Below are 12,859 nucleotides of genomic sequence, written 5' to 3' on the forward strand. Positions count from 1 at the left end.
TTCACATCCCACCAGTAGGATACATCCCATTGGTTGGGAAACACTGCGAGGTCAGACGCGTGCACCTTGCGGCAGTAAAACTAATCGGTACTCCAGGGGACAGCGCTGTGGGTGGAAGACACGGGGCTCTGTAAAGGACAGAAAACCATGTGCTCACAATTACAGATACCACTTGATACAACTAGTCCAAATTTCTCCTCTTGCATTGGGAAAAAAAGTCTTTTTTTCAGAAACAATTTTTCACCCAAAACGGCAATGCTGTTGACTTTTTTCATGAAATATTCGGTGACTTTTCGCAGTCCTGCTTGCAATATGTGCACAGGGAATGTTATCCATTTTTATCAAAATGCTTATCGATGGTTTTCATTTGCAAAAATGCTGATAATCATTTTGCTCTTGTTGGCAATAATGCTTCTGAGGACAGGTTACCCGACAGCAGATCCGCTACTCCTTGTGAGTGAGCTCTCCATAGGCTGGAGAGAGGCCAGGTTTCTCTGGCATCACTGCTACCTCAAAATACCACAATCTTTTTATTTTAAAGCAAATGAAAAATGAATCCGTTCTGAATCCTGTATAACAGAAACAACTTGGACATTTTTGAGGAAACTACTTTTTCGTGTTTTTACCAGCCCGGAGTGCACAGGCATGTATACAGCTGGACGTGTGGTTTCAAATCTAAAATTATGACTAACAGTCTTAAACGATGCAGGCTGTGTTTAAGTTCAGCATAATGTCGAGATCATGCTAGCGAGGCGATTAAAATGTGAACTTCTCATCGATTTAAAAATTGACGCTCGGCTCCTGGTGCGAGCTAGGACTTACAGGTTCTGAGCGGACGAATCCGACGCCGATATGCAGAGGTACGTCACGTCCTGACACAGAAAGAAAGTAACATCATGAAGATCCCTTTGCTGCTTTGAACGACGAATGCTCGCCCTCCCCACTCGAAGTGCTACCATCCTGAGATGAAATGCAGACCCTCCTGAAACCCAGGAGTTTCCCTATTGATTTCAGAGAGAAAAGAGCTCCTATAGCCTCAGCACAACACCCCTTACTACACCAGATCTACAATGGTCGCAGATTCACCCAGATTCACTGGACCCCATGGTCTCATGAGGTCCCTTCCAGCCCCTAAACCTTAGAAGAGACCGGCCAATACAATGGTTTCCCCAAGCAACTGGCACTGATTTTCTGGGCTCGGTCAACTAGATCATTCATAAAATCCACTTCAGGCCTGACATGATTTGTATTTGTTCCTGACTTAAAGCAATGTCCATCACTTAATGCTATCAAGGTCATTCTGCTAACCTCCGGCTATCCACAGCCATGGCTGGACTGAACCCAAGAGATTTTTTTCCATTGACATGAAGGGGTCCATCCACCCACTGGAGTGAATTAACAAATAATACAGTGAGCCCAGCTTTAATTCAAATGAAAAGGGCCTTCCTTTCCTTTACATGCTTGAGGGTTAACCTGGAAAAAATTGAAATGCAGCCAGTGTATCAGCTCTGAAATCCTGGGCTTCCCATGGTGAACCTGAAGGAAGCACGCGAGACTCTCAGCATCCCACAAACCCGTGGTTAAGAGTTGGTCGGGGGCCTCGACACAACGCAATCTCCCTGCCCAGGTGCATTGCGGTTGCGGCTGTAGATGGGGCTTTCACCATGCACTGAAACTGTGCCAACACCATGAATTCAGCAGTCTGGGCACGTGGTTCAAACAGAGAGTGGATGAGTATCTCCCTGGGCTGGTTTGGGAATGGCAACTCCTGCTTTTGTGCAAGGGCTTGAACTTACACAGCTCTTCCACCCCTACGAGTCTATGGGTAAAACAGTTCGTTCCCACCTACTCCATGATGTAGAGCTGTCATGGGCTCAAGCTGGGGATAGTGTGCTATAATGGACATAGATGGATTTCTCCTGGAGGGGTCAGATGCTGGTCAGGAAGAGGCTCTATCGACAGGGATGGAGGAAACTGCTCTCACAAATGCCATTTCCTCTTTCAGCTATTTAAATACACACATCCATCAGGAATGCTGCGCTGTTGGGAGGGCGCTGCTATTCATTTCTTTAAAACAATGCTGCCTCCCTCCCTTTAGGGCTGCGCTAAAATGAGAAAAGGGTTTTTTCTACCCAGTGAAGTGGATGGGAATCCTGCCTGAACAATGTCCTGGGTCATGGAGAGTCTCCCACTCGCCCGTCCCTCTGAGGGTGCCTGGGATAAACTGCATTAGAGCCTGCGGTTTCTTTTGCACCGCAACAAACTCATTTAAATTGCAAAAAAATAAAAAAATAAAAACCTGTATGTGTAAAGTGTGATGCATTAAACTGCAAAAAAAAAAAAGGGGCAATTTTTGCCAAGCGCTGCATAAGAACACAGAAAAGTCCGAGTGCACTGAAGGCAGTGGAAAGACTTCCCTTGGGTTCAGTGCACTTTGGCACAAGTTTGCAGGGAGCATCTGGCTTTGGGACTATATATCTGAAACAGGGACCATGGAGAACGTAAGTCTTAGGCCAGAAACCATTGCTCTAATTCCTTGTCTCCTGCAGAAGACAGAGGGTGGTACCACACGCACGTCCTGTTTCAAGCCTTTCATTACATGCATTCACTGCATTTTTGTATGTCATGGATCAAGCAGTGCGAAGCAGCACTGCCCTCCACCAGCTGCCCCCCTCCCCAAAGCAGCTTCACCTCCATACAGACTCGTGGGTATCTCTAGATAAGCAGGCTGAGGGGCAGGCTGTGCTCGTATAGAGCAGCTGTTGACATGAGAACAGCTGGGCGAAGACGTTATGTTGCTTCACAGCAAGGAAATGGCCCCCCAGTTCTTGACAAATACAACCTGGGTTTCGTGGCCCCTTTGAGGCCGGCAGGTGGGTCAGGAGACATCCAAACAGAAAGGGCACTGCTAAAGGGAGTCCACGGCCTGAACACAGATGTGGGAGCCAGGAGCTCCTGAATTCAAACCTTCCCTCCCACATCTGGAGGGGAGTCAGGTCTGCTGCTTCCCCTTCGGCACGATGGAGACATCCCCCTCTCCTCCCCACCTCCAAGAAGTGATGCGAGGAGCAGTCCACCGAGGAAGCAAAACATGATTGCTCCTGCCCTGACCCCAGGATGAAGCTAAGGTCAGAGAGGGCAGGTCAGACCTCCTTGCCTTACGGTCTCCTTCTTACCTGCTGGGCATGATCCTGGACCCACACAACTCTCACGGTGGAAGTGGAGGTGGGGTGGAGGTCCAGGAGGTGGAGGTGAGGGGCTTGGGGCACAGCTCGGAGCTGAGGGGCATTGGTAGCGCTGCCTATGGGGAGCCCAGGCTTGGGACAGCAGGATGAATGCAGGTTTGAGTGAGATTGGCATACGAGCAAAAACAGGGGTATGACCGGGATACGAGACTGAACGGCCCAGCCTGCCGACAGCTCTGTTGCTCTGCAAAGCAGGCTCCTTCCTTCCAGCCTTGCATCCTTGCAGTTTCCCAGCACCCCCCACCCACCCACCCACACGTGCCAAACCTCACGGAGGAGCTGGAAAGCACAGGCTGGGCTTAGTGCACAGCCACGCATTGCCCGAAACCTCAGCATAGCGTGAGAACTGACCTCTCCCAGCAGAGAGACTCCAACAGAGCCCGGGGACAAGGGGTTTAGTGGTTTCCTACTCCTTACTCAGGACCAAACCACTGCCCGCCCTGGCACGACTGCCAGCCTCTGCAGACTTCGAGGGAACCACAGGGCATGGACGGAGCTGACTGCAGGGAGCCCGGGGTGGTGGAGTGCAACCCAGGAGGGAGAGCGCTGGCAGTGCAGCAGACCAGAGATTTAGCTTGGAGGGGCAGGGGGCTGTGGGCAGGGAATGAGGGGCATTAGCAGAGCCGGGAGCTGGGCCTGGTGCATGGCAACAGGACCGTGCCCCTGCATGCAGGAGGGGAGCATCAGGCAAGCAGGACAGGCAGGAGCGAGGTGCATTAGGCAATGTGGGATGGGCACACGCAGGCGCAGAGCTGCGCGGCTGACGCCTGCTTCCCACCAAAGTGCGAAGCCCAGCCAGAGAGGATGTTGCAACTGGACGCTGGTCCAGGCCAGTGACATCTCCCACATACAGCAAACAGCCCCCTCTTCCCAGCGGGAGCCGGGACCCCCAGAGCGGAAGAAGGGAGGCACCGGCCCGGCTGCTCCCTGCATGGGAACGGCGCTGGGTTTGTGGTTCCTGGCTCCGCTCTGTGATTGACGCGTTGCTCAACCCCCTGCCCAGCTCCCTTTCCGGTTCCCCCTTTGCCGGCAGCGCCGCGAGCACGCGTGTGTTGTAAGATCTGGCTGTGGTTCACCATCGTCTGCTATGGCCCTGCTCCTGCACCCGGCAGCTGCTGCTCTCCTGGCACCAGGAGCCGTTTCTGATTCCTTTCCCCCTGCAAATTACTCAATGGCCCTTAAGGAGGAAAATGCTCCAGCTGTTATTTCTATTTGCAGTTCTCTTGGGGGAAGGAGAGAGGACAGGCCTTGGTATTCCCAGGCAGGGGTATTCACACAGGGATAGGGTTTGAGGCTGTTTCCTGGCTCAGCAGATAGGCCCAGGGAGTAACACGCAGCCTGGCCCTTGTTGGTGGGGGAGGGCCTCTTCCTGACTCTGCCACTGATCTGCTGGGTGTCCCTGGGCAAGTCACTTTGCCTGGACTTGCCCCAACTGGTTAGCCCACAAGTTCTTCAGAATAAGGTTTGCCTCTCATTGAGCCCAATGCCTAGTGTACGGGGAGCCTGGTTTGGCCGTAGCCTTTAGAATGAGACTCTGCTCATAATAATCGGCAAGAGGAATAAGCATGGAGGGGTTGAAGGGCAATAGCAGGGGGCGTGGGTGCTGCTGACACAGAGATGCACAGGAGAGGCATGAATTTCTCTAGCCAGGCCCAACACACCTGGCAAGTTATCTGCCCTAAAACACACATGCTTGCTATCCTGACCATAGTGGGGAAGGACCATGCTCGCAGGAACAACTGGGAAAGCCCAGCACCTTATATTGGGTCTCAATTTCTCTCTGGTCATTTTTCCCCCTCTCTTGCCCACTATTTTCTACCATGCTGTTCTGCCCTTCTCATGCCAGGAGCCTCCTCGCAGAGCCCTGGGTCTGGAGGAGGCAGAGAGACCGGTCTCTGTATGTGTCCTGAGATTTAGTCCAAAAGCCAGTGCTGGGACAAAGTTAAATCCCAGGAGGAGAGGGAAATGCTACAGATAGCAGTCATGCCATGTGTATATGCAGCTTCAGATATGTGCATGCACCCAGAGAAAGACAAGTAAGACCTGTGGCTCTCAGAGGTCTTTGGAGAACCCCAGGAGCTCTCAGCACCTCCTTTCCAGCCCCAGCCAGCAATGCTCGTACCACCGCTGAGCTGCCCGCATGCCCAAAGGGAGTGCTGAAGTCAGGGTTTGCAGCTCAGGCTCCTCTAAGAGGTGGTTTCTCCCTCTCTCAAAGAAAACAAGACAACTTGCCCCAGACACTGGAGCAGGAAACAGACCCTTTCCCAGTCCCTCTGTGCACGGACGGCATTTGTACGACTCCCCTGAGAACTGCATCCCATCGCAATGCATCCCTGGCCCCACTGACCTGCACAGCAGCCGGGTAAAAATAAAACCTCTCCAGCAGCCAGCTGTTCCTCCAGCTTTCCTGGCCCATGACAACCCTTCGAGTGTGTAAAGAGGAGCACGGGCACTGAGTTTTTAATGCAATGTGTATTTAACTTGTGGTACTCATGGCCACAGGAGGTGGTGGAGGCAGAGAGCAGAGCCAGGTTCACCAAGGGACTGGATAAACGGATGGGTGATAGATCTATTAATGGCTATTGAACAGGATGGTAGGAGAGGTTTCCTCTGGCATTTCTAAATGTAGAATAGTGGATGGACTACATGGGGGTTGGACTAGATGACTTGCAGAGGTCTCTTCCAGCCCTCCCCTACAATTTCAATGATGCCAGGGAGGATATTGAATCGGAAATGGATCACTAGAGATATCCAATTCAGTGCTCTACCTCTATAGCATCCCCTTCTGCCACTGTCAGGGACTGCCTACTGCACTAGATGGACCACGGGCCTGACCCAGTATGGCGCTGCGTATGCTCCTTGGAGGAGGAACAACCCCCGGTAGAGGTGCTGCTCCAAACCCAGGAGCTGCAAGCAGCCAAAGGCAGCACCCTCATATCTGGGGGGACCAAAACCCTTGTCCCTGTAGAACCACAAGCCTCCTCCTTGTGACCCAAAGGGAAACTCCTCTAATTGAAGCAGCAGTAAGGTTTTTATCCTTCCAGCAGATGCCAGGACAGTGGGAAGCAATGCAAATGGCACAGGCTGTGATGCATTACAGCATGGTCCATCAGTCAACAAAAAGTACCTTGTCTCTCAATAAAGTAAAGGGCCCCAGTAAAGGGTCCTTGCATCCCTGCTGCTGACTCGTTCCCACCAAAGTCCCATTGAATGGGGCAGCATCCAGCTGCTGCATGGCTGCAAGGAAGAGGCTTAGAGCAGAGCTAACGGGATCATGGGCTGGCTGCAATCTAGGCTGAGGTGCAAAGCAGGATGCCTTGGCCCGTTCTTCAGGAAACCTCACTAGTTTGGGGAGAGGATGTGTTTACAGAGGAGCAGGTGCATGGTGTTCCCTGGGCTGTGGAGATGGGGTTGGGGACCTGTTATACCTGCGTGGGAAATGGAGCACTAGGTTCAGCGGAGGACAGGGGCAGGAGCTATTTCTTCCTAGGGAGACGTCCCCATCCAGACCCAGCTGGAGGCCCTTGCTTTGGGCCTAGAGGTCATCTGGCCAGTGCATAATGGTTCACCCGGGCAGCTCCAAAGGCGCCTGTGGGAATCCTCATGGCAGCTCCCACCTCAGTGAGTCTCAGTGAGAGAGGCACCAATTTGGATCTACTCCGGTGCCCAGAGAGGCACCAATACACCAAGGGGTTGCAGCCCAGCCGATCCGACTGAACAGAGCGTGTGGCAGGAACAGAAGCCTGAGGCTGAGAAAGGGCCTGGGTGCAAGAGGGCACGTGCATGCAGCAAAAACTATCTGCAAGTGCACGCTAATCGCCTCCACGTGGGTACAGCTTCTGCGCCCATGCGTGTGCCCCTTTCCTCGCCTGCAACAATCCTGGTAACTTTGCACGGGGCTGCAGTGCCCTCTAGTGACCCTGACCGTGCATGGGCCAGGGATCCCAAAAGCACTTGTGAGCAGAGGTACACAAGCCCCCTCCCCTCCCCATCCCCGTGCCCGTAACACACTCACCTCCAGCACAGGCTTGGCGTTGTTATGCACAGACAGGATGTGGGTGACCCCGTTTCTTGCCAAATTTTCTTTGTCCTCAGAATCTGCAGAAACAAAATTCTCATAAGTGCCCATCCTCTCTTTTAAAATCATCCTCACGCAGCTCTGAGGGGTAGCACTTTCTCTGCTGCATTGAAAATACGCAGCGGTCTTCTGGCTACCATCCGACATAGCACCCGTTTACTATCCGATCAGTCTCCGGAGCACGATAATGAAATCAATAATCCAATAGGTCTTTCCTGGTGCTAATGGCTCTGATGTTACTAGGAACAAGAAATCATTGGGAATAGGAAAGGGTTTTTTTTTTCCCTCCTCCTAAAAATGCCATGTTCTTGGCATTTAGAGAAGAAATGTTTGACTTTTTTCTCAAGAATAATTTGGACACAAATGAAAACTGACAGGCCCTGATTGCTCTCAGGGTGGATCACGAGGATTTCCATGTGGGGTACAGCTCTGCACAGAAAGGTCCCCGCAGTCAGAAATCCAGTACCAGCAACCTTGATGCCGGCTCCCTCTGTGAGCCTGAGCAAGCTGCTCAGATGCTCTGTGCCTCAGTTTCCCCCCTTGTGAAGATGGGGGTCAATGGTACGAGCAGCCCATCTGCCTCGGGGCGGTGGTAACTCGTGGCAGAGCCTCTGCTGCGTCACTGTGAAGCTTTTAGTTGGACTGGAAAGCAAAGAGTAAGGGTCTGAAACTGAGCCATTGCACGGGACGTCCCGAAGCCAAGCCCTGTCGCTGGAGGGATGTGAGGATTAGTGCATTAACGCCCACCGGGGGCATGGAGAATTAAAAGGCCTGCAAGCAGCTGCACCTTGGTGCTCGTTCAGGACCTCACAGCACCACGGGAGGCAGCTTCTTCCCTCTCCGAAAGGATAGGCTTGCCCCTGTCCTAAAGGAGGATCCCTATTAGCAGTGTGGGGACTATGGTATTAGATGTAGTGCCAGACTACCCCCTTATCCTGCTGGGGTGCAAACACACAGAGGCTGTTCATGCTTCTGCCGTCTCTAGGTGGGAAGGCTCCCCAGACACACCAGCCCACAGCCTTGCTCTCTCCATCACTTCCCTTGCAGTGTCGCCGACCCGCCTAAATTAGCCCTGGGACCTGACCTGTTTCCTGGTCACGGAAGAGCTGTCTGACCCACTTCTAAATGAGGGCTGGGGTGAGAAATAGTTTATAATCACGAGGAACGGTTCTTCATGGGACATCCATCCAGCCTTTCCCTGACCTTTAAAGAGAGTCTCTTTTTGCACCAGGATTCCTGGCCAGGTGGAAATTAGATCCTTTGAATAACAAGGCCAACTTTTTCCATTGGCATTGGAGCTAGCGAGCTAAAGACACAGCCGTTAGCCTGTAACCTCTCTGCCTGCTCCCTGGTAATATAATGTCTGGGCCACCCCTCACCATTATCATAACCCTGCTAGGCTGGGTGGTGCTGTGATCCTGATTTCCTGATGAGCACAGAGAGGCTGAGTGATTTCCCCAAGGTTATACAAGGGATCGGTTGCATGGTCCCCAAGTCTCCAGCTGGTGCTCAAGCTCCTGGCCCCTTTCTGCTGCCCTAGACTTGCACAGCATCTGCGGCACTCACTATGATGCTCCAGGCCAGTGGAAAAGGGAGAGGGCAGGTGTGCCACAGTTTAAGCCCCACACCCTCCCCAGGTGCTACTCTGATCCCCTTGCCCTGGCCAATCTGCTGCTCTGCTTTCTGCTCCCTCCCCAGTCTGCCACAAGCCATTCCAGGAGGCTGCCTGTGCCACTTATGACATGCGTGCCACAGGGTAGCTAGCAACGGGACCAGGAGCAGTATTGAGTAGGTACACTGCAGCTGCATGCAGAAGCCCTGATCAGAGGCAGAATCATTTCATGCAAGAAGCCTGACCTGGAGAGTCATAGTCTAAGACAAGAAACTGAGGCCAGGGGTTAGAAGCAGCACCAGAGAGATGCAAGAGTTATTCTAGAGGGAGACTTGGGGGTCTCATCTCTTGGCAATTATATCCCAGCCTGCCTGCAAAGACATTTAACAGGCTGATTTCACAGAGGCTTCGCAGCTAAGGTGGGTCTGAAGCAAGCCTACGGAGGAGGAAAAGGCACTGTAAGACCTTATAAATGAGTATTTAGAGTGTTATAGCCCAGTCTGGAAAAACATACCAAGGAAGGCTTCCCTCGAGCCAGCCTGCTCTGGGATACGTCCCTCATTTATATCGCCAGGTGAGCTCTCTGGTGCAGAAGGGCACGGGGGAAATGACATGCAAATATCAGCACCGAGTCTCCCGCCGGGCTGCTAGAAGCCGGACTGCATATGCAGCACGCATGCAAGGAGCTGGAGCCTGCAGGGAGGGTTTGCTTAGGTCAGGACCCTCGACCCCAGAAGCAAACATCACGCTGCTGAGGATCCGAGACCGAGCGCGACATCACGGCAGGCTCCACCGGGCTGGGATTTCAGGTCCAAACACAGATGAGAAAGAACCCGAGTCCCGGGTCCTAGCCTGGAGGTGCTGAGACCTCAACTCACAGTGAAGTCAATGGTTGTTTGAGCAAGTTCACATCCTCTGGGAGGTACTTTGCACCTGCCAGGGTCAGGCCTTTGCCCTCTCTTCACTGCTGGCAGCAGGAACTGTGCTGCGCTTGACATCCTGGATAACACCGGTGATAGGAAATGTGCCCGGGAAACAGCAAGCAGTTGGCAAAAGACACTTACCCCGGATGTTCCCAAGGTAGAGACCTTTAACCACCTGGGAGACAAAGAAAGAGACACTTCAGAAGGAGTTCTGCAGCTCGGGCAGGGAGAACCGCAGCCCTGCAACGAACCAGGGCAATGGGAAGAGCTGCGGGGACCTGCTCGGAGGGTATCAGGTGCCAACGATAGGGCATCAGATGCAGCAGATGACAGGGCTCTGTTTGCATTAAGGACAGGCCGTGATGCAGCAAGAACACGTGTGATATAAAGCACGACAGTCTTGTTACCATTACCGTGGAGTCCGGGGGGCGCTGGGGGCTGTACAATACAAACGTTTCTCTACCCTGAACCTGGGGCTGCAGCAGGGTAGGAGAGGCTGTAATACTTTGCCCTCAGCTTGCACCAACCCCTGTGCACCTTTTATAATGTTTTCAATGGAAAGCTGGGTAATAAAGGGATGCTGAGCCTGCACAAAATAGCAAGGGCTGACACTACACAGTCTGCTAGCTAGTCCCAAAAGTAAGGGAGCCACCGCGGGAGCAGACCCTGTGGATCTGGGACTCACTGGGCCTGAGGAGGAGGGCAAAACCAGAGCTGATTCTGCCTTGACTCATGAGGCCCCTTCCAGCTGGAGTTTCCTATGACCCCCTCTTCTTCCATCCTCTCCTTTCTCAGCTCAGTCTGCCTGTTCACTTATGCCCTGCTCTGCAGGCCAAAGTATGCACTTAACACTTTTTTTTAAGTAAAATTTTTCATGTTCCAAGCCAAATCATCCAAATCAATTCCAAATCCGTGAGTCATTCAAGAACCATATGTGGCCCTGCTACCGGCAAACATCCTTCACCCCCACCTGGGGCTTCAAATGTTTCCAAACCCTTTGGCAGGCATCCTATGTGCAGGCCCAAGCCCAGAGGCTTGAGGTTCGGATGCCCCCGAGTTTTGCTCGCCCTCAACCGTAAGGCCGCAGGAGCAAGCTAGGCATTTCCATAAAGTGGGTGTAAAGCCAAGATCTTCCCACGGGCAATGAACATAGGAGAGTTCATCACTATATATTACCTCCGCGGGTACTACCCCAGAAGGTGGTCATCCCCTGCCCCTGGGGAAACCACCGTGAGGATGATGGCATTTCCCAAAGGATGCACTTAACACTTATGACATAACATATGCTTGAATGGCATAATGTGCAATCGGTCCCCTGCGCGCACCCCATGGGATCACTCACAAGCTTAAAGCTACGTACATGCTGTAAGCGTTCATGGGATCAGGACCTCTGGCTGCAGGCACCATGGGTCGAATATAAAGCAAAAGCACAGAAAAAATGCAGGGGATTTGCTAACCCACAGACAAAGGGCGCGGGGCTGGAGGCACTGCTGATTGCACAGTGCAGGTGGCCACAAGGCCAGGGCTGGGTTCCTCAGCCTTCATGCAGAGGGTGCAATTCAGGGGCTCAGTCTTCCTCCTGTCAAGCAGTGCCCCGCTGACAAAGTGGCTTTACAGTGGCGGTTGGACGTGGGACTGAGACCCTCATCTCCCTTCACATAGCTGACCCATGGGAATACCTCTCAGGGTGACAACAGATGGGGGGTTTATCCTGGGTCTGATGGTCCCAGGCTTTGAATTGCATCCGAACAGGCAGGGGATAATGATTTACACACACAGCTTGAACTCCAGTTAGCCAAGATCGTCCCAAGGAAATGTTTCATCTTGGATGCTTCACAGGTCCAAAGGGGGACAATGGGCTTGTACAATGGGACAGAAACCCAGATATCTGTTTTTAGCCTTAGTCTTTGGAAGGCAGTGTAGATTTGTGCCTTATAGACAAATTAAATCCGAGATGCATGAGCTTATCCTCATACCTAAGCATATTATCTCAGTCATTAGCAACCCAGTGACTGGCAGCAGACACAAAAGGCCCCCACCACCGCATTGCCCATGCCGCGGGCACTCCAGTCCCCTAAGATCCTGCATGTTACCCATCCTGCCACGATGCCACCAAAGCTCATCTGACCGGCAGGTGACACCATCGGGGAATGTGACCCAGGTGCCAAACTAGCTTGCCCGACATGTTGGCAAAGCCCAGGGCACATTGAGTTGCCTGGTAACAAAAACACAAACAGCTCCCACCGAGAACTTTTAATAGAGGAGGTTTGACTGTGAATGATGAGCAAGGGCTGTGCCTGGAGACACCGGGGACTTTGTTTTGCATTTCTATGGCAACCTCCTCTTCCAAACAGTTTGAGAGGTTGGCTCGGAGGATGGAGGAGCTGGAAATAGATGGCAGAGGCGCGGACTGTTTCTGCTCAGGACACGTCCACCAGCGTTTCTGAGCAAACAGGTCTCATCCCCAGCCCTCTGCTGCTGGTCACCAGGAGGGGAGGGGTTAGCCATGACTTTTTATATAGTGCAATAATCTTTGGGGGCACTTTGCAAAGGTGAGAGGAAGGTTGCTGGGGGTATTTTCCTCATTCCCAGGTGTCTCTGACCTCAGAGAGCTGACTCCTAGCATTGGCTAAGCTGGGAAGAAGAAAACAGGATCAAAGCATCGCTGTTTGCCAGTGATTCCCAGCCTCTTGGAGGCCATGGCAGCCTGGCACAGCCATGAAACCCTGTGTGCTTAGGGACAAGGGGGGATCGCAAAGCCCTTTCCGCCCCCATCTCACTCCAGATGTGCTCAGATGGAAACAACTCCAGCCCCATGCCCCCTAGATCAGACAAAGCAAGATCAGACAGCCAGTGAGTCATCTATACTGGCATATCTGATGACGACGATGATGATGAAGGTTGGACAGGATCGGAGGAGCAGGGAGTCCAGAGGCAGAAATCCATGGTGGAAGAGAAGGTGAAAGCAGCTGATTTCTGCCATAAGAGGTGAGGGATTCCT

General features: G+C 52.6%; 1 protein-coding gene across 1 annotated transcript in view; it reads right to left on the bottom strand.

The window, feature by feature from the left end:
- Positions 1-12,859, bottom strand: part of LOC102385272 (dual specificity protein phosphatase 22-A-like) — a 26,424-nt gene that overhangs the window by 8,569 nt on the left and 4,996 nt on the right. The window contains exons 3-5 of the mRNA XM_025203093.1: positions 10,000-10,033; positions 7,261-7,343; positions 823-872 (exon numbers count right to left, since the gene is read on the bottom strand). Of these exons, the coding sequence (XP_025058878.1) occupies positions 823-872; positions 7,261-7,343; positions 10,000-10,033 (167 nt within the window). The remainder of the gene's footprint in view (positions 1-822; positions 873-7,260; positions 7,344-9,999; positions 10,034-12,859) is intronic.

Source organism: Alligator sinensis, unplaced genomic scaffold (assembly GCF_000455745.1).
Source record: "Alligator sinensis unplaced genomic scaffold, ASM45574v1 scaffold228_1, whole genome shotgun sequence".
In the NCBI taxonomy this organism is placed as follows: domain Eukaryota; kingdom Metazoa; phylum Chordata; order Crocodylia; family Alligatoridae; genus Alligator; species Alligator sinensis.